Raw genomic sequence first — 22683 nt, 5'->3', positions numbered from 1 at the left:
AAGGGCAAGTAGACTCCAGCTAATGATACGAAGTGTGGGTCAAGTGGGTCTAGGATGTTTGCAGTCGTCGCTATTATCAGTCATTTGTTACAAGTCTTAATGTATCACACCAAGTATGTGACAATTCTGTCCCAGAGTTTCTCACTCGTTCTACTCGAAAAGGAGAGAGGTCCTATACCAGTTTCAAGTCTATCCCTCAGAGTGCTTAGATTTTGGTGGGAAAGTCACACACAGACACGTATGTGACATGTAAGGGATTAATGTAAAAAAATCGACACAACTACACCATGTCAGCAAAGTCATTTGGTAACTAGGCTGATAAGACAGCTGTTTTACTATCCACACCTTCATATTAGACCAATCCCTCTTACTGATGTCATTATCTCAAAATAAATGCTTTTAAAAATCAAGTTTGATCATGTAGACAGGGCAGATGATTCAAATAATGAAAATGTAGAATAAACTCTAGATAAATGACTTGCCTTTGCTGTCATGAATTTCAGCCAGTTACATGTTTTTAAATATCAAACTCCACTTACATACACAAGTCCTAACATAATCCACTCTGCCATTATTTAAATGAGACACAAATTCCTGACAAACATCAAAACTCCTGAAGAAGAGAAACAAGAACTGTCTGTTACATCAAAACACCTGTAGTGCCTGACCCTCTCTACTAAGTAAATACATAATACTGCCCGCTAGCTGTAGAGGGCATTAACATCCTTTTGGAAGCAGGATGAAAAGCACAAGCAGATGATGGCTCCAATGGTTTCAGTTAAGACTCCTCAGAAGTGCTTTTAGGCCAAACTGGAAGAATAGTGTCCCCTGCATCCCAGTACTCTGTACCAGCTATGCTCCTTTGTTTAACCGGTGAATAATCAATTCCTGTTACCTAATGGCCTAAAAATTTCAGTTTAAGTCATTTGAACAATAAGATGAGAGCAAAATTGACAGAAGGAATGGATAGAAATCAAGTGCCCTGAAAATTGCTGGTGAAACGACCCAGTTTTATTATATGTATCTCTGGAAAGGACAGAGAAACATGTTATCCATCATCTATAGTAATGTGTTTGTGAACTCTGTTCAGGTCTTTGATATATTGTAAATTATAGCGATACATAGCTCCTTCTAGAAAGGATTACAGTGTTTTACAATCACATCTCACACTATAAATTGATATTGATACCCAGGCACTCCCTACCACCTCCAGTTCAGGACAAGATCTGGGGTTTCAGACCAGAAGAGCACAGAGAGAGTCACGAGAACACTGCTTGAATGTGATTCACAAGAAGTCATGACACCGGTCAAAAAGAAGCATGTCTCAGTCAAAATTAAATTGCTGGCAAATTTCAGTGAGTTGTTAAAAGATACCATTAAAAACATCTTACAATAGCCTTCTGAATTTTACAGAAAATTATGCCAAAATTATATTCTGAAATAGTACATGTTTTATTTCTGCTAAAACATTGTTTTATTTCTGCTAAAACACGCATAAGGCAAACCTCTCCTTTTACAATGCTCTCAAACAGTTTTTTATCATATTCCTAATAAAGGCAGTGCTTAATTTTAACTAGTTTATTACTATAGTGGCATTATCTACACATATAAAAGAAAAAAATACAGTATTTTACCTCAATATGGATTTAAAAAAAGACTGTGTTAGGTCATGTAAGATGCATTCCATGGTTCAGGAGTGTTATACCAAAAAAAAAAAAAAAGTTTCCAACTTGTCTGGAAACACCATATATTAGAACTGTATTCAGTGTAATCACACATAAATATCGACATCAACATATAAAAACCTAAGACTACTTTAAAAACTTCACTACAACATTTGAATATATGATCTACATTTGGGCTCATATATTTACAATAAAGAACAAAGTTTAAAAAATCTAAAAAAGTGATACTCATGGCAGCAAATACAAACATGTGCTTAGCATAAGCAATTCTTACTGAGCTATAAATTGCTGATGAAATGAATACAACTAATTATAGCCAGAATGCCGATGGAAGGTTAAAGAGTTAGTTTGTCGTGTCTGCTCTTGGATGCAAAAATGTAGCAGACATTCAAGAATAAGCACTGAATGGCACCTCAGGACAGATTCTGTTTTCTTCTAGAAAGAGTTATAATTCAGCTACCGAGAAATAATTAGAAAAAATTAACATTCAACTGAACAGAAATTTGGACAGTAACTGAAGCAGAAGATACAATATAACTAATTGTATATATTTTGTTGCATTTTCCCCTGCCTTTTTTTTTTTTTTTGAGTAAAAATGTCTTAATTCTAGATATTTAAAAACATATGATGAGCTTACCTGGAAAGAGCAGAACTCTCTAGTCACTTCCTCTGGGAAATAATCAGCATTGAAAATGAACAGAACTATTAAAATAAAGGCAAGGAAACACTTCTTGGACTCTCTTACAGTAATATACCACCTTAGGTAATGATACATTACCATATATATGGTATAATACCATGTTACAGATAAACATTACCTTCTAATACACAAATATCTCATTCTTACAAAACATAGATTTCAGATAAGAAAACAATGAATAATCCTCCTCAACACAATATCCAGCAAGAAGAAAACGAGCAACAAGTTCAAATCTGGAAAATGACAATTGCTTAAATACAACACAACATGCACAGCTGACTAGGACAGATATCAAAATATGAAAGTTACTGACAATGAAAACCAGAAGAAAGGCAATATTTCCTTTATCAATTTAAAAACAATTCAACAGAATCTATGACAGTATCTTGAATTACAGACATAGAAATAAGTTAGGAACACAAAACAATTATGTACTACTAAAAGTGAGAGGACTGTATGAGTAAATGAAATGCAAGCACAGGCTATGAAAATGAGATTTTTTGGGGGAGGGGAAATAAAACAATAGTTACTACAAAGTTGCAGTAAAAACCAAAGGTGTTATCTTGTAGAAGCAAAATCTAGAACATTAATCTACCCTTTATTAAAGCAAACAAAAAAGGAGGTTTTCTCATGGTTTGTCTAAAACAATGAAGTTGAATAGAACTTTTATCTCCATTCTTTGAGAAAAAAGATTATGGGGCACTTGTGGACAGCATAGAAATACAATGTAAAAAGTTTATTTTACTTTATTAGACTCAAGTTTTTCACTACAGAACTGATTTATTTTGCTTTGAAGACAGTTCTAAATTTATTGTTATTTGACAATTTATCATGTATCCCAGAGATACTCAAATAAAACTACCAAATATCCAAATATTCAATAAATACTAGTACTCCCATTCTGCAAGTCTTAAAAAAAAAAAAATCACATAATTCAAGTTATTGCAAATAAATACCTAGCTACAACTTTTTAAATATTTAAATAAAATTCTGCCAAGTATAGGTTAGCCTGCTAAATATACAACTAAACAAAACCATTATCTAAAAGTCAGAAAAGTAGTTCAGAAAGTCAAGTTTATTTTTGGAAACTTAGACTCCTACAAATTGCTTTTAGGGCAAACTCAAAACACACCATCCACTACTTCCCAATGCTCTGTCCTAGCTATGCCTCTTTGGTTAGTTAATGAGTTATAGACTTAAAACTGCTTTAAAAAAAAAAACAACAAATACAAAAGTATCTCAGTGAGAAAATGTGCATATGCTCTCAGTTTGCAAAGGCTACAGAAATCAGTAAACCCTCCTCAAATCCTTTTTGTTCTCACCCTGTCAAAGGCTAAGGAAACACAGTTAAAAATGCAAATTCATTTTTCCTTTACAGCAACAAATGTATGAAGAGATCTGTCCCTCTACTTAATAGGACTGTCAGCTGCAAGCATGGAAGAGTCACTGATCTACTGACAGGATTTACTGTTCCTTAGTACAGCATTGTCTTCCAAAGCTGCATGACATCCTATTCCAAAGCAAAGAGCACATATTCCCATTCTTTCCTATAAACTGATCCTTACTGACAAGTATTGACAGGTGTACCTGAAATATTAAAACTGGGTTTACATATAATAGAGCTCCAGCAACATGGTGATTATTTGGCCTGTTTGGTTCCTTCCTGTACAACTGGCTTTAAAGTGTTCTCAACCTGCTACTTGTGTTTTTTTGGAGATGTTCCTCAAGGAAGTATCACCTGTATCAACTGTAGTATCAACTGTATCACCTGAACACTTTCAGTACTGCGATTCATGAAATTAAAAGTATCACTGTGTAGGCCAAACTCCAAATCAGATATGACTACAAACACTTCCCACTCGGCCCCAAGCACCGCTGTGAGCCGCTGTTCCACGCACGCATCTCGCCTCCTGTGCACTGCAGTGCAGAAATCACCACATGGAATTTTTCACAGATTTTGCCACATTGAATGCTATAGGCAGAAGATTTAATACTAACACAGGATGCCAATGTAGGGTACTACAAGATCGGTTTGACTGCTAAGTCACAAAGCTCCTGCAATGACAACATGCTGGGACAGATTCACTGTTCACAAAGCTTAGCAAGCCCTTGGCATAACTCTGACGGTTCTTTTATGTCTTGCTCTGATACGATAAACAAACAAAACCATGATAACACACCTAATTGCCAACAGAAGAAAAACACTGTTTTTACTTGACTGACATAAGTAGAATTCTTCCTTTCGCATTTACAACACTTCATTAAGAAATCTCAGAACACTCCTCCAGAATCTCCTTGTGAATTGGATGAGGTACTTTAGTAAACATTCTAAAACGCTTTTCTCTTTAACACGTTTTCTTTAGCACAAGACAGAAGAGAGAGCATGAGGTGGGGGGAAACAAGGGAAGTAAGATGTTTTTACCACTTGCCATTTTACTGGTAAGGGACTCCTGATAAGTTTTTGTATAAATGCATACCACCACAGGTGTAACATGTGGGTAAGAGTCACTACATTAGTATCCACTGTGAATAGTCTCCTGAAAACCAGTGATTTTTAAGACAGCTTATTAGTTCCAGATTTTTTTTGGTGTTTCTGACTAAATGCAAATACTTCAAGTGAAGTGTTCAGAATAGTCTAATTGATCTAACTGCATCAAGGTCTCTTTGTGAAGTTTTGGTTTTTTTTTTAAACAGACCAACAGTATGCTTTCATATTTAGCCATTGCACAATTAATTACTTTTTAATTATGTTTCCTATTAAAGTAATTCCACTATTAGACTGAATAGCTCCAGAGAAACCATTTTGGTTTGTTGGCTCAAGGACTCCCAGAATAAAATAATAATTAAAAAAACTCCACCAAAACTCTAAGTAAGCCATTACATAGAAATGCACAGAAAAAGCACTGGAGAGTTCACGAGTAAACAACACTTCTTTAAAAAATTCCTCTGTAACAAAGGACAGTACAGTATACAGATACCATACCTTAATAGCTCTAGATGGAGCTGTTACAGACAACAATAATGCCTTTAAAATGTTTATTATGGGCTTTTTTTTTTTTAAATTTTGGTTTAAAGAAAATCTTCAGACGGTATTTAAAACATAAAAACTACTTTTAAGGTTCTACCAAAAAGTTGATTTATAATCAATAAAAATAACAAGAATGAACATTACATCTGAGCAAGCACCCATCATAACCCTAATCTTACACCCAGGTTAGTGCGGCGACCTCCAGCTGGTGTTCCCAGTTATTCCATCTGTTGGAACACTACAGGCTGATGAAGGCTGGAGTATCAACATGGATTTCCAGCTTTCACTCTGAATTTCTCCCTTTGTGTACTTCGGTGAGAATGTTAACATTCTTACAATACTTTTATATAAGCAACAGAATTATAATATTATCATTTAATAACAGATTTCTGTTATTAAATCAGCTTTCTAAAAATATAAAAATATTTGATATTGTGAAAGTGTCTTTCAATCATACTTCAATTTTCACAGTTATAACAAGGAATACCTAATCAGAACCATCACTTTAGAACTACGATGTTCAGCTCATTACATGTAAATAGACAAACAGTTAAAAACATTTACTAAGATTAAATATAATCAAATCGCAAAAACATACAATCTGACAACGTTGTCATGTGCTCTTTCAAAGAGTGCATAGGACATATTTCTGCAGCAGTCAATACAGTAAATTCTTTTGATGCAATCGCTGTCAAAGCTGTAAACATTCCTAATTGTAGTTTCTTGGAAACTTTTGGTTCCTTTCAAGTTTTTATTAGCAAGTTGCACTGGGCATTCCCCTGACATTTCCCCCTTCCCCCCCTGTTACAGATCAGTGTCATCATCCACCTGTAACCCTCTGGTTTCCAGAGCTACTCATCAGCTTTTCGTCAGTACATTCAGGGCAGTAACTCTTTCCTTGCAGTGCACAATGACACTTCCCACATGCCATTGCTAGCAAGGCCCCAGTGCATGATCTTGAGAAGGTTGATGAGGAAGTCTGCTATGCCTTAATGGGATTTCCTGCAGGTTTGGGATCATAACCGTATAGGAAAGTAGCTGCTATTACAAGGATGGCTCCGAAGAAAAAGACACTGAATAGAATAGGGATAGGAAAAAAAGTTTGTTTCAGTTGATGCAAATCTATTTACGCAATACAATCAAAAGAAAGGACATTTTTTCATGGGGAAAACAGAGAGATAAATTATTTTTGTCCAATTTATAAAGAACAAAATAATTTGCATACATTTATTTTGGAAGGATGCAGGAAGTTGTTGTAATAAGAAACTTTTAACTACAAATTAATGTATCGTTATACTGACATATTCTGAAAATTAAAATTATAATTTCGTGAAACAATTGTAAAAAGCAATCTTTTTGTTTGGTTTTTTTTTTTTTATCTTTTACCTAAAGCTGTGTGCAAAATGCAAGCAGGAGCTGAAGTGTTACTACCGTGGTCACCCAGCCCCTTTTAACATCTTACATGCTTCATGTTGTTGGAGCTGTGTTTGCTTTAAAATCTAAAGCTTATGTCAAAACAAATTACTGTGGCCCAAGAACTAGTTTGCAAGTTAGTATAATCTAATTTTTGGCAGATACATAAAGATTTATATCAGGAAAAAATAATAAAGGCATCTTTTGTATTGTGTCATATGGGCCTTTCAAGTCGTTTTGACAGTTACAAGTCTGAAACAAAATATCCAAAGCCCACAGATGATCAGTACAAATTTTAGAAAAGAACCTTCTCATAAAAACATGACAATGTTGACAATTTGATCTTCTGAACCAAATGCTAAGAAAACTTCGGCACGTGACATGATAATCCTCCAGAGAACACAGTTCCCCTACTTCTGGGCATGGCCCATTGCAACACGTTCAAGCATTTAAGTAGTTTACATCTATTACTCCAATCAAAAGTGTTTGTTGACACAATAGGAACAATATACAGTTTCAGATCAAATATATTCAGTTAGCATAAGCAACATACTAAAGATTAAGTTTGATTAACTCAAGTTGACGAAGTTTTATGAAAAGAGATGGCTTCAAGTTCTACATGCTGCTACATGGCTCTATTTAATCTCATTATTTACCACTGTTTCCCTTTCAACATGTTTGCTGAAGCTGTTAAGTAACTTATTAAGTTTCCATTTGAGCACACAGAAATTCTTAAACGACTTTGTACACTCATTTTAATGAGACAAATACAAGCTACTTATACTTTAAGTTCAAGGTCTTCCACTTTTTAAGCCTAAATAGTTGCTCTACTTCCTTTTTGCAATGTTTAAGTAAAGCCCTGGTAATATTACAGGATCACAGAATGGGTAAGGTTAGAAGAGACCACAGTATTGCACTTACATATTTTTAATAAAAACATGTTCCTTTGTACCAGATACAACAATTGTAAATATTACTAAAAATATTTTTATGCTATGAGTATGCGTAACATAAGGGAGGAGTGTTGGTCAATTATAAGCAAAATCCTAATATATCTGGAAGTGGGATTATGACTTCTACACTCCATAGATTAACATGCACTGCCAAGACAAGCACTGTTCTGAACCTACCCATGTACAAAACCTGAGGTGCAGAGAGCCACGGCAATATCACTGAGAGAACATCAGGACACAGTGTCCCCAGCCTAGAAGCACAAACCAACCACTTTCTTTCCTGGCTGAGTGTTTTCACTACTAAATACAGTGTGGCATTTAGAAAAGGCTCTGCCTTCGGGGTTCTGGGTGCCCTTGGGCAACTCAGTGCTGCAGTGTGACTTCCACGGGTGCGTGACTGCAGAGACTGCGGTGAGATGGAGAGACGGAGGCAGTGCGGGAGGTGCTGTCCCTGTCCCTGTCCCTGGGACACGCGGAGCGGTGACCTCCCCTGCCACGGGCCGCCGCCAGGGGGCGCGCCCGGCGGGATCCGCGGGCTCGGGAAAGGGAAGGGACCGACCGGGAACGGCCCGCAGGGAGCGGCCACACCGCCGGGATCCGCCAGGCAGGGACTCCTGACCCCGCTGAGAACGGCACCGGCACAACCGGGCTGAAAAAACTAGCCACTGGTTATGCCACGAAACTAAACTTCGATGTGCAAGTGGTACCTAAACATTCTGAGAGTGTGGCTTGGGTGGCTGGTTATTTTTTTTTCCAGCATATACGGAAAATAATTCTTACCTTGTAGGGACAAAATCTTGCAGCCAGAAATAGGAGATCAGTGTTGACAGTATAATAGAGAGAGAAGTTGCAAATCCTTTTAAAATGTTGTCTGCATATTTTATAACAGCAGCAATTACCAGTCCCCCAAGTGCCTGAAAAAATAGTGAGGTTTGGATTCACAAACTGATAATTTGACAGACGGCATCTATTTTAACACCATGCACTTACTTTAGGAAAAGCTTTTGTCTATGTTTAGGAGCAATAAATTTATTTAATATTATGGATATGCACTGTTGAAAACAAATATTGGAGTAGTTCTTTCCCCATTAAAGAAATTGTTGATCATATTACCACCATTAATGAGTGGAAATGCTTGCACTTTACATTTTTAGCCACAGGAGGAAGGGCATATAAATATATATATATATATATTTTAAACATCACAAAATAAGTAATGCTTACATGCTTTAAGTTGCACAATACTTAATCATATACTTGCTATATATTTTCCAGGTTTTCATTTAGAGGTTTATTCTAATAGTCATAGATTGGACTTTTGACTATAGAATTCTCAGTAGCCTCAATGACACCCATTATTTTCCCCAGTCATTTATAGAAGAGTAAATCCTAAGTGCCTTCACAGAAACACGGGATACAAGGTATCTCACCTGTAGAACAACAACCACCCAAGTGAGTTTATTATATCCTTGAAAAAATCCATTCTTTGACAATTGTTCTCCATCATAAATGTATACGCCCATCAATCCAAATATGCTGCCAAAAAATCCTGAAAGCACAAAACTGATTTAAAAGCTTCATGTGAAAAATGTGCAAACAGGTTCCCTATCCTCAAGGGCTGCTCATATATTTCTGCTTCTCAAACTGGACTGCCACTTGCAATACCATCACATCCAAATGCAATCAGTTTGCTATTCTCTTTCAAAAGCTGTTCTCCGTACTAATAACAAGTTTTGACTGTTTCCATGAGGATATCCTTACATACTTATCTTCCATTGCTCTCTACTGGAACAGTGTGATTTTTGTTTATGGCATATAGCAAAATTCACTTAAACACAATTTCAGTTTCCCTGAAACAAGCCATGACTGAAGGCTGAAGTCACACTATAACCTGAAGAGAAAAACAGGGAGAACATTTAGTGGAGGAGAGTCTCTGACAGAGCAAGAGCAGCAATTAGCAGTTTGCCAATTCAGATTAGGATCTTCACAGTGGGATTCTCCTGAACCAGTCTCAAACATGGTGAATATTTTCTAGTAGAGACTTAGTGTCAAAAAAAGAAATTGAGATTAAACTAGAAGGTTTATAATTTGGTGAGTATAGTGTTCTTCTATCAAATGGGAAAAAATTATTTTTGAACGGAAAACATATTCTACTGAACTTCACGTTTCAAACCCTATAAACTGGACAAGATTGCTCTGAGGGAAAACTCATTCAGGAACACAGATCATTTCTGTTGTCATTAATATCTTGGGTCTAGAAGACCCAGAACTACTTTGGAAACAGAAGGCATTCTCTTACTAACAGGTGCATAATAGGTAAGGGCATTAAAATAGTTAAGATGAACTGTCTTTTGCAATTGCCTCTCTCCAGTGATTATACAGACAACTAAAACAAACTGACTTTTGTACTGAAATAATTATAATTCGCTATCTCAACTTTATTCACAAACAAAGCAGTTTTGCTTTGTTTGGAAAAATGATTACTGTGTTTATCAGATCATCTGAATTAGTGAAGACAATCTTTTTAAACACAGAGGATACGCAGAATCCTGCATATAATAATATCTTTTATAAAATTTTAAAACACAAATTCAATTGACAGACTCTGTACAAACTTACAGATACTCTATTAAAAAATTAAATGAAGAACTAGGCTGAGATCAGAAAGTAAGTGCTAGAATTCTATCTAGCATAGTTTATACTTTTGGTTTTAAAATAGTATTTATGCAGCATACTAAAATGTGATTTTTTTATATATACATACATTTTGCACATTTATCTTAATTCTTCAGAATGTAGTATCTTTAACAGATATTAAAAATAAACTTACCAAGCTGAATGTTTCTGATCCACACAGACTGCTTAGTTTCCTTTAAAATTTTCTCAAAATAAACCCCAGCAAAGCCACTAGAAAAGCAGGCTATGAGCACTGCGATCAGCCCCACAAACTGCGACCCTGCTGAATGCTCCTTAGCAGGTGTTGCTTGAGAGTCTGAAGGCCACTGGACGTAAAAACAGTTATACAAAATTCACTGATTAAATCCAGTCCTAAGCATCTATAAAATGCATATTTGTTCTCTAGCAACAGTAACAGTTACTCAATAGAGACAATCACATGCTTGTCTAGTTTGGCATTTTGCATCATAAATACTTTTAAAGGACTGCAAAGCTATTGCCTGAACTGGGAGACTACTCATCAATTTAAACAGGTGCAGGATTTATGTCTTATAAGCCAGAACTGCTTATGAATCCCGGTGTGACTTATCATGGTCATTCACAGGCACCAATTTGTGCCACCCAACAGTTGGTTACAAATAGAAGTACATCAGAAAGCCTCTTACACCAGCTGTCTTTAGGATGGGGTGAACTGTATTTTGCATGTGCCCCTCTTCAGCGACTATGTAGACTAGTTAAATCCTGCAATGTGTCTAATGCCAACTGAATAAAATGCAATGCCACAGACAAAAACATACTGAGGAGCCTGTTAAATACTGTTAGAATGCTTTGTTCTCATTTTTAATTACTGAATTTAATCATCATATCTTCTTTCAAATCCTTATGTTTAAAAATAAAAATTTCTAGGACATGCTAAAATCTGCTAAAAATTCCTAGCCAATTCTCTCATGCCATGATACTGCTCTCTGAAAACTACAAACTCTGGTGCCTGCACTATTTAGACCTGAGGTCAGTTTTGCCTTTTGAAATAGTTCAAGAAAATTTGCCAACCATATGACGAAGTGAGCCTGGCCTGTCCTGGCAGAGAAGACCTGTGAATTCCTACTGTCTGAAGAAATGTGCTAATAAACATTGCTATCATTATTACTTGCAGGTTGCTCCAGAGGCCCTGTCACATTCTACAGTAGAGCACTGGGTTGCAAAAGAGGTGTTATCTTCTGCCTTTGACCCATTTCTGGTGTCTTCCAGACCTGGCCAGTTGTGATTCGCAGTTCCTGACTACACTCTGGTGCTCGTGTGCAGCTGATGGGATCAGAAAGCTGTATAATCAGTATAGAAATCCATGTTCCTTGAATAAACACATTAAAAGAGCACAAGCCACCTGCTAACATTTACCTGTACAAATGCCACTCCTGTCATCAATATTACTAATGACAGCCACTGGTATACACCCAATTTCTTGCTCAACATGGACACAGAAAACAATGCTGTGGTGAGAATTTTCAGTTGGTACGTAACCTAGAAGAACCAGAAACTGTTACTACTGCATAATTCATGGGAATTTTTTTTTTTTTTAAACTTGCAGAGAATTGCAAATATACAATACCTGGTAAGTGGCTGCATCTAGGTTTGACAATGCTACATATAGCAAGTTGTTCTGAAGAGTGTAAATTCCTGAAGGAATAGCAAGTTTAAGAGTTTCCATGGGTTTATTAAGGATTTCATCATGCAGCACTCTGTTCAGAGTCCGTAAATTGCACTCTACCCAAAGAAACAATAAAAGAAACAGACATTCATTAAAAGGAGAAGGGGAAAAAAGAGAAATAGCAATGCTCTGTTCTTAAAATGGTTGCCCAAATAGTATCAAGTGATACTATCAAAATACTATCTATGTTTGCTTGACCTTCACAAGTCTTGTATTTGTAAGGAAAAATGGCTGCAAGTGTCTTCCCACAGCCTGGAATATCAGAACGAAAACAATTATTCAAAATACTTTGAATAAAACTTTTTGAAACCGTATCAGTATTTGAAGATAATACATCAAAGGGTATCACCTAAAAAGTACATATTTAGAATCCTAGAGTGTCATCAATATTTATGCATATACAATGATATTTTTAAGCTGTTGAAAATCAAATATATGTGCCCAGGAACCAGATAAATTCAGCTTAAAATGTATAAAATAAGAAATAGAGTAAATCTGAATACACTTTTTTTGAGCTTAAAACTGTGATTCTTCCTGTAAAACAATGAAATTGTTTCTTCCTTCCTTCATCTGCTGTTTATTATGGGCTTCTAAATTATCACTCATGCTTTGGACACACTTAAGGCTTTTCATCTTTTCCTACTTCTACATATGGATTTCTTAAAAAGCCTGAGCAAACACAAACTTTGAGTTGTTAGCAGAAAATTCATTCTTGCACTCCTCAGTACCCACATTCTTTAAAAAGAACCTTCTTCAGCAAATATACGGTATCATTTATATCTTTCCAAGACTATTTCTTACACAAGGAGAAGGGAAATGCTTTGTTGTACGCCTGTACTCACATGGCTGCTTTGCAGTTGCCACTACAATACAGCATATTGATTAGGAAAATTACTTGGTGCAAAATTTGACACATACTGCTGTCTTTGTAGACCAATAGAACACAGGCCAAAATCTTCAGAAGTTCAGCAATAACTACTGCAGTAGAGGATAAGTAACGAGGTCCTTCTTCTTTCAGTGTCCGAGAATAACGCATGGTCAAGACTAAACTTGTGGTCTGAAAAACCAGGATACCCAAGGAAAGGTACTTTAAATTGGCAGACATTTCTTGACTTTTTTCTTTCTGAAACAGAATAAAAAAACAAACCCAAACATAATATTGTAGGCACTGTGAATAAGCACATTTTAAAAAGTTATCCAGGGAGCTCAGTCAAAGGAAAACACAAATTTGATATTTAAAAAACAAAAAACATTTTAACAACGTTTTTCAAATACATGAATACAAATGGGGAGATATATCAGAATATTAGGAGAAGTGTTAATTAATAGAGAAATGAAACTAAATTTTTTTTATCTGTAATAAAAATAATAAAGTAAAATAAGAACTGTTAACTGATAATTAGTTCCACTAACTGGTTTTACTCTCAAGTTTCATGGATCCAAATTGCAGGTTTCTTTGTGTAGGTGAAGGCTCAGAAGGCATTTTCGAGGTGAAAAAGGCCCACACTGTGGTACAGCAGAATGCCCTGCTGGAATGAGCCGTTCCCTGATCGAAGGGATCTTCTCACTCTTACCTGCTCCAAAGCCTGCCAGGTTGCAGTCCCTGCCTGGCCAGAGGGCACCTCGCCAGCACAGCACAGGGTGAGGGCTGGGCTGCTTTACATGAAAATGAGAGGTATGCCGGATGAGGAGGGGAAGGGAGAGTTGTGGGAAAGCAGGGCTGGATAGGAAGACGTGATGGAGGAGCTGCAGGAGGAGCTGCAGGGGAGACAGCAGGAAACCTGCCCTGCTGATTATCCTGCTCAGAAAAACATTAGTTGAATATGGATGACCAGGTGACTGCACCTACTTTCTCATACTGCACTGACTACCACAAACCTTATCTTAGTAAAGCTCCATCATCTTCATGTCTACCATAAACTTCCACCAAGTTGATTCAGTTTTCTTTGCAATTTGTCACCAATTAAAGCATTAACTTAGTGCAGGAGTCTAATAGAGACAGTAATGTTCATTTTGCAAGCACAATATATTACAAGGAAATTTTAAAAAAGCTCAGTGCTACTCAGGATATCGTAATTTTCTTCATATTAAGAAGAATTTCCATATGCACAAAAACTAATGCTTTCTATAAAAAAATAACTACTACTGCCTTCACTGCCCACTTACTCAAAACCAGAGCAGTTTTTTATAATGCCAAAGTAAAATCAAATCAGTAACTGGAAGTTAACTAATATGTTTTCAAGCAAAAAGAAAAACAGTAACAAGTCAAGACAATGAATGTGGTTCTCAGTTTTAGAAGCCTAGAGATGTCACATTTACTGGATGCACATGCCAGAGCTGTCCCTATGCATGTCCCACACCTACAGACACACAATTTCTGGCTCATTAACTGTCTAACTTTGTACACACTGCTGAAGAACATACAGGTACCTCTAAATATTTCTAGCTGGATCTGAAGCTGTTTCTTGCTGACTGCATTTCTCTAGCTCAAGATCCATTTCATTGCTATAGTTACAGACATTTGGAGAGTTCTACTTTTCAAATATTTCTGACTTGCCTTTATCTTGTCTCTAAGCATTTATGGATTTTCTCCAGTCATGTATTCCAAGTCAAATTATTACCTACATGCCATGGACACTTAGGAGACACTGCAGTAACCTGTAAACAGGTGAGAATTGCCAACAGCCACAAAGATTTAAAGTACATACTTGTATCATACACAATAAAATTGTTTATCTCAAGAATCATGCGGCTGTAAAAAATATGTTTAAAAGCATACTGGCAAAGAAGGAAGAAAAACATGTCAGGATGCAGAAACTGAGGAAGAAATACACAAGGTTCCTTTAAGGAATCTTAACAGGAGATACTTTTGTATGAACTATGATCTCATTTAAGAAACAAATACTAAAGATGCAACTGCACTGAACAATATAAATCAGACAGAAATATAAAGTATCAAAAAGAAAGCTGAAGACGATATTTGAGATTTGCTGATGTTTTCCACTGGTTCTGGTGGAATAATCCTTTACATGAGCATATTAACTGTGGAATTAGCATCCTCAACAACAAAATAGAGATTATTTTGTTTGAAGAACAAAAACTTTGAAGAATAAATTTGCTACAGCTGAGAACAAGGAGGAGAAACAGAAGAACAGTTTCTATAAAGGGATGAAGAGGGGACATGCAAGGTCAGAGATCATACTCTCTAGGGAAATACCACCACAATAGAGAAGACAGAGAAAAAGGGAAAGAAAAAAATCCACTGAGAGAAAATACAGAACTGAATTTCACTGAAAGGCCTGGCTATGATACTAGAGAAAACCGACATTTATGTGAGCCAACTTGAACAATTTCTTTCACCTTTTCCATTTACCTCTTTTTTTTTAGTATTGAGATCTGACAAACAGGAAACACAAAGAGCAATATATTGCTAAAATGAACAACACCGATTTTCTTGAAAGCACACTTGCAGATAAATAAGTTTTTAAACTTTTTGGTTTTCAGTTTTCAAAATGCTTCTGAACAAAATACAGATAATGAGAACGCACATGTTTCCTGACTTGGACCCAAATTTCTGCATTCTGTGAACCTATGAAGTGACAAGGGTTTTACAAGCATTCAAAATTATTAGATATCAATTCCTTAACCTTCAAAACAGGTCACAATATTAAAAATAATGTTCACAATAATTTCTTACTGAAATACAACCACCTATTTATGAAGCAGTTTAAAATGTAATTTTAGTAAGTAAATCACTAGTACGCTGTTTTATGAGCAAGTACCAAAGTAATCAGCATGAAAACATAACAACAAGCACAACAGTTTGATAAACCCATCAGCAAAGCCATAAGGAATACATACCACAACATTATCTTGAACTACTGTCTTGTCTTCCTTAGTAATCATGACAAAAAAGTGAACTTTCCCCAGTCAATGTGTCTCAAAAAGGTGCCAGTAGCAGGAAACATTTCTTGACCATAATTCACTGAAACAGTTTCAGAGTTTCAAACATTCATACAAAATGGATTCTAAGTGTCCAGTGTGATAGCTTAAAATAAGGATTTTTGTTAAAAGTCAGTGGTCAAAAAGACAGGCTTGTAGAGAAAAAGGGTGTGAAGTCTCCCACTGTACTTACAAGCTGGTTCACAGAGCAGGAACTAGAGTCCTGAAACGTATGCCAATGATATAACCACCCTCTACTAAGCACACATAACATCTTATCAGCTTTCCTGCTCCCTTTAAAAGAGTTGCATATCAATTTATAGAACTCTGTGCAAACTGGGAACTGGATCCAGAAAAAGAGCCAAGTATTGAACTCCAAACAGCTGAGCTGTCTTCAACTGCAGTTTCAGAGCAGCTTTAGATTAACAGATTACTGCCAGAGGTGTAATTGCTTGCTTGCTGCCATGAGCTCCTGCTCCCCTCACAGCAACAGCCTGAGCAGGCACAGAATAAATGAACTATTGTCTTAGTAACAGCCCACACTGATTTTTTTAAGCCAATAATGAAATTAAAGTTTCCCGTACAGAGTTACAACTTAGATTTCTTACTGGGCTTTGGATGCACTACTCAGTACTCTGGTGGGTGTATCTGTTCGAAAACTCAGATTTAGGTTTGCTAATTCAAAATACTGGAAGTTGAGGGGTCCCATTAGCTCAATGTCCTTTGAACTGTACCTTACAGTGTGCTAAGGACCTGCAGCTCATTGACTGTAATGTAGCCTAACACATCTGTTACCTCAGGGACAAGGCTCATTACTCTTTGCTTCTATTAGTCTAGGTGAAAAAACAAGCCAGCTGCCTCTGTGTCATATATTCAGTGTACCATGGAGACACACCCAATAGCCACAGGAAGGCAGGGCTATACAGGAGTCAATATGCAGGAAGCTAAGATGGGATTTACAACCACGCAAAGTCCAACTTCAGAACATACAGGTGGATAAAATACAGATGGATACTACGCTAAGTCCCATAACAAAAAATTAGATTACATTCATCAAAAGTTTTGACACGAAAATAACCTCTACTGGCAACTGTTTCTTTACTCCTCCCAACTCTGTCACAAGGAAAGTTAAAGTTAAAAAAGGAAAATATACTACTATTATGCTTCCAATCTTCATAGTGATGGCATTATGTGAATTAAATTCCTTCCAGCCTAGATGTGAAATGTTTTCGCTGTTGACAGTCTTTTAGAATAAAAAGCCAAGTTACACGAGTTATTATTCCTAGCTCTTATTCCATTTTATGATTAATCAATTTAACATTCCTTAACTCAAACAAAACGTATTTGTATATTATTTAAAAAACAAAGCCAACTAGCAGACAATCAGCCTCTTAAAACTGTCAAAGGCAAAGCGTAAGTTTTGTGTGCCAGTACACCAAATTCTGCATATGGGATGTGCCAGAAAATAAACACTGATCGAGTCTGCCTTATGGAAGGAAAACTAGAGTGGAAAGTAAAGCACGCTATTTCATTGCAGTGGAACAGGTATGGACACATTTCCTGGGCATTTGCTTTGGAATCAGGATAGCAGATTAAAGAAACAGGATTGTGTTCTCCTATTTCTCCAATGGAATGTGAACCCAGTGCTGATGCTACACTATACAAATACCATAAGCTGTCAACAAAGGAAACACATAACTGAGAGGTGGAGCAAGAGCTGACTCACAGAACCTGAAGAACCTATTTTTATAAAACTCCTGTGCTTTTGCACATGCATTGCCCTGTTGCCTGTGCTGGATAACACACAAGTAACATGTCACTCTGTAACACAACTACATTCCTCAGAGCAAAATTCTATTCCATAAATATTCTTTCTATTGGAATTAGCCTTCTTTTCACCAAAAGTAGTATCTAATACTAAAAATATAAGGATGGAAAATAAATGGGTGGAAGGAACCTCATGAAGTTCAACAAGGCCAAGCATAAGTTCCTGGACATGGGCTGGGGTAGTCCATGAACAGCTGCCCAGAGAACTGCAGCAACTCTGTCATTGTAAGTGTCCAAGGCCAGGTTGGATGGGTCTTTGAGCAACCTGATCTAGTGGAAGGTGTCCCTGCCCATGGCAGCAGAGTTGGAACCAGACAATCTTTAAGGTTCTTTCCAACCCAAACCACTCTATGATCCTATGATAAATGCCCCAGATGGTACTGAGGTTGCATAGACCTTTCCAAATCTAGTCAACTGCTGCTGAACTGGGTTCTGAAGTATATTTTACATACATATGAATATTTTACCTGCCAAATTTGTTCTGCTACCATTCAACAGTGCATTTCTTTCTCCCCTCACCCCCACAAGATATAACCTGCCATGTCTGTATAATCTTAATAAACCACGCTACTAACATTTCTAATAATATTAAACCTTGTATTTCTCACTTTAAAATGTCACTATTATGTTTTTTCCATTTTCCTCATACTGGAGATAGGTTTCTTCTTTGTTCCCACCCATAAGCTATCTATAATTATCAGCTGTTTCTCCCCAAATACATGGCACTTTCCAACTAAATCACTGCAACTCACTTTAGTATTTTAAAACTTACCTTGCTCTTTCTTTTGTTTTCCAGTTTGTTACCCATTCTTCTTGCTGAATACATTATAAAGTGTATTCAGTACACTACAAATAAAATAAAAAAGCTATGCTTCTCTTAGAGCTTGTACACTTCTTCGGAAGCGTTGTTAAAAGCAAATCCTAAAGTTTTTTTTGTACTCTTCTAGAAGAAACTGAGGAGCAAAGACTTTTTTCACATGAAGGTTTCCTTCAGGCAGTATTTCCAATTTCTCCACTGACATAAAAAAAAATTCTTTACCGGTGAAAACAAATTAAAAACCTAACTGCCTTCAAATAATCTTCACGACAAGGATATCAAGTACAACACAGTAGATGACTGGTGGACCTTGCTCCTGCAACGTCATCTCTCTTGCCACAGCCCTATCTTGGTGTGCTGGTTTTGGCTGGGGTAGAGTTCATTTTCCTCATAGTAGCTGGTACAGGGCTGTGTTTGGGATTTGTGCTGAAAAGTGTTGGTAACACAAGGATGTTTTTGCTACTGCTGAGCAGTGCTTACACTTTTCTGCTTCCCACCCCACCAGTGAGGAGGCTGGGAGTGCACAAGGAGTTGGGAGGGGACAGAGCCAGGAAAGCTGACCCCAGCTGACCCAAGGGATATCGCATACCATATGGAATCTACTCAGCATATAAAGCTGGAGGAAGAAGAAGGAAAGAAGGGATGTTCAGAGTGATGGTGTTTGTCTTCCCAAGTCACCGTTAGGCATGGAGTCTGGCTTTCCTGGAGGTGGCTGCCTGCCCATTGCATGTGGTGAATGAATTCTTTGGTTTGCTTTGCTTGCATGTGTGGATTCTGCTTTACCTGCTAAGCTGTCTTTGTCTCAACCCACAAGTTTTCTCGCTTTCACCCTTTTGATTCTCTCCCCCATCCCACTATGGAGAGTGAGCCAGTGTGGGGCTTAATTGCCAGCTGGGGTTAAACCACAACACTTGGCCATTTTAAAATCATGCAGATGCTTCTTAGAACTGGCAAATGCACTTAAGCACAGAGCAGTTGCACATTAAATGGTAACTGTTAAAGATCAACCAATGATTTCTTTTAAACTTTGCTCCAAAACCTCAGCTTTTTACAAAGATAGTGGAGGCTATATCAGTGATTCACTGGCTTATCACTCAACCAGGAAATTCCCTCGTTGCCAAGTTAACAAAAGGAATGCAATTACATATTAACTATTAATTGAAGTCCAATTTCAGAGAATGCTATAAATTGCTACGGAATCAGGTAAGGTTTTCTTACAGGTTGACAGAAAACCTAGCAGAAAGGGAACCTCACTGAGTTTTTTTATGATCTCGCAAAGGTTTTCTGTTTGTTTCTTTCTTTCTTTCACAGGAAAAAAAAATCACCTTTCTAATCTATGTATCAGACAGGAAGAGTTGGGCATTATGAATCTTAAACGTGAGATTTGTGGCTAAGTGCTCTTTAAGCCCACCCCTTTATCCTTTACACCAAACCTAAGACGCCAAAGTTCAGATATTTTTTTTCTGATGAGAATTTGGTTTGATGAATATTACACAAATGACATATTGAGTATAAATATTCAGCGTTCTGGAAATTCAGGCCCTCACTGAGCTAAATGTTAACATCAGCATTTCTTGTAAGATGAAGCCTTCAACTCTACACAGTACTGCAATAGTTTTATATTGACATAGCAGTCATTAAGCCAAACTCTGCCTGCCAGCACAGAAATTTGATACAACCTGCCTGAAGTGCCTCTCACTCATTCACACAGTACACACACTGCATTCATTGTATAGATCACAGTATAGATAGATCTCACAGTCACATCCAGACTCTGTGAGCAAGGAGACGTTCAGTTCTCAGTTTTAGTTCAAATGCCCATCCCTCCTCCAGCAGCAGTGCAATGCCATGAACTGAAGGACTGCTGGAGTGCAACTCCTGCAGATGTATCAAGCCAATGACAGAGCTTGATACAAGGTGCTGGGAGACCGAACATTTAATCCAGTTCGGGTTCAGCCACAGCTCACACTTGTGCCGTTTATGAATTAAAATCAAGTCTGAGTGCTCAAGGCAATGCAGGTACCCTCAATAAAGGTGACCTACTTGGAGTAGAGTAACCCAAACTAGATACTACAGTGAAGATAAATCTGTAGACACTGTAGAAAGCTAGCAATTGCAAATAAAATTAGACAGCTGAACAGTGTATTGAAAGGGTATAAATATAAAGGACAAGGTTCAAAACCCCAGTGGCAAAATCCTGAACTCCTAACCATCTGACATTATTATACTAGATCCTAAGAAGTACAGATCTTAAGAACCTCGCCTCCCCTCTAGAGACACTCTCCATTGATGTGATTCAGCTGTGCAGTCTTCTGAGTTCCAGCCAAGGCCCGGAGACCGTGCAAGCAGCAGGCATTTGGTGTGAACTGAAGCAACTCGTGAAGAATGAGCCCAGGTCGCAAGCAATTCAAGAATAATATGGAAGGAATCACTGTATCTAGCAAGCCTGTCCCAAAGATAAGGAGGTGTTGTCCTCACTTAACACTGCCAAATTCAGAACTGCTTTAAGCAGACACATGTGACTTGAATCCCAAAGGTACTTGGTTCAGATCATCCCTGCCTTTTTCCTGTTATTGCAAACACCAGTGTAACTTGTACAAGGAATCAGGCCATGTAGGCAGCCTGTAGGATTGTTAGACAGAGTCACTCCTAAGAATACACCACTCTAAAGAATGCAAATTTCTACTTACTACAACCAGCCTTTCCCAAAATCGGTATTTTTGCCGCACATATCACCTCTACAAACGAGAACATCACACATCCCCAAACCAGTGGATCCTTATCCCACATGTGATTTTAAATCATGAGTTCCCACAACGCCTAACAATGTACAAGGGAACAATAAGCTTCAGTTTCTAAAGGAAGAGGTTATTATAAATCACTTTCTTCACAACTGTCACCTCCCTCACACTCACCTGCAGCCTCAGTGCACACACAGAATTCAAGTGAGTCAAGTGCAGTGCCTACAGAGAAAGGCAACCCCCCAGTCCATCACTTAATGTCCATTCTAAGACCCATTCTGTCATTCTGCACGTTTGTTGAAAAGTAAACGTTGTTTTAGATCTCACCCCCTCTGTGTAGAGGCCACCTGACAAATAAACTTCCCACTGTGGTTCTCACGCAGTTTTAGAAAGGTTTGTTGTGTATGTTCTTTATGTCCCAAATAACACAGCCCTCCATTGCTGAAAGCTGTGTCAGTCTACTCCACCCAGTCATTCCTTTAAAAGCTTTTCTCTGGAAACTGTCTTCCTCACTGTGGTTTAAAACACAGTTTATGGGATTCAATAAAATGAAACAACTTGCCGTACCTTCTGGCATTTATCTTTTACCTTCCAGTTTATTCCATAACTCCATGCATTATTACATTCAGTATCTCTGCATCCTCTGGGTTTCTGACTTAATCCACAAGCGCTGTACTGCTAGAGCGTTTCTCATTTCAAAAACCTGGTATGAAATCGTGATACCACGCAAATACTTTGTAAAGTGTGCATTTCTGATAACTTTACACGCAGCTCTGCATCACTGAGCATCTTCTCAGCAGAGCCCCAGCGGCGCCCTGAGCGCCAAGCTCGGCACACCAACACAGCTCCGACGAGCTCCGCGCCCCCTCCCAACTCCACACACAGCCGCCTCCCCGCAGAGACCTCACCTGCGCCCTCCCCTCCCTCTGCCCGAACCGCTCCATACCCACACATTTCTCTCAGCGTCTCTCCGATCCCACCCTTCCCCTCCCCAGCCTGCTCCCACAGACTCTCTTCCCGCCCCATTCACCGACCCCAAACGCCTCCTCCTCGGGCAGCACAGGCCTCCCTCGGCTCGCTCCCTCCGGCACGGCCCCGCTCTCCGCGGGGCGGCCCCGGCCGGGCTCTGCTCCCACCTGCGCCCGCCGGGCCCCGCTCGCCCCTCGCCGCCGGCCCGGCCCGGCTCCCTCAGCTCC

General features: G+C 38.0%; 2 protein-coding genes across 7 annotated transcripts in view; one reads left to right on the top strand and one right to left on the bottom strand.

Moving 5' to 3' along the window:
- The window catches only part of LOC127478286 (cuticle collagen 8-like), a 5100-nt gene extending 1253 nt beyond the window's left edge, over positions 1 to 3847 (top strand). Inside the window, exon 2 of one of the 2 annotated variants that reach the window (XR_007907161.1) lies at positions 3764 to 3847. The gene's annotated coding sequence lies outside the window, so the exon portion shown is untranslated. The remainder of the gene's footprint in view (positions 1 to 3763) is intronic. The other variant, XM_051803726.1, reaches the window with a different exon arrangement.
- On the bottom strand, positions 990 to 22683 carry SLC35A3 (solute carrier family 35 member A3). 5 transcript variants are annotated; one of them, XM_051803630.1, is made up of 9 exons: positions 18702 to 20321; positions 16022 to 16145; positions 13079 to 13283; positions 12062 to 12216; positions 11851 to 11973; positions 10610 to 10781; positions 9210 to 9328; positions 8560 to 8693; positions 990 to 6486 (listed from the first exon to the last, which is right to left on the bottom strand). In XM_051803630.1, the coding sequence occupies exons 2-9, from the start codon at positions 16064 to 16066 to the stop codon at positions 6396 to 6398; spliced, it is 1044 nt and encodes a 347-aa protein (XP_051659590.1). In that variant the 5' UTR covers positions 16067 to 16145; positions 18702 to 20321; the 3' UTR covers positions 990 to 6395. The 5 variants fall into 5 exon arrangements, 4 of the variants coding, with proteins under 4 accessions (XP_051659590.1, XP_051659564.1, XP_051659571.1 ...); XM_051803604.1 differs by lacking the exons at positions 16022 to 16145; positions 18702 to 20321 and adding an exon at positions 22522 to 22681; XM_051803611.1 differs by lacking the exons at positions 16022 to 16145; positions 18702 to 20321 and adding an exon at positions 22624 to 22646.

The sequence above is a fragment of the Manacus candei genome, unplaced genomic scaffold (genome assembly GCF_025592945.1).
Source record: "Manacus candei isolate 608988 ecotype Guabito, Panama unplaced genomic scaffold, ASM2559294v1 h1tg000005l, whole genome shotgun sequence".
Lineage (NCBI taxonomy): Eukaryota > Metazoa > Chordata > Aves > Passeriformes > Pipridae > Manacus > Manacus candei.
The sequence above is the reverse complement of the archived record's forward strand: the minus strand, read 5'-3'. Positions and strand labels throughout refer to the sequence as shown.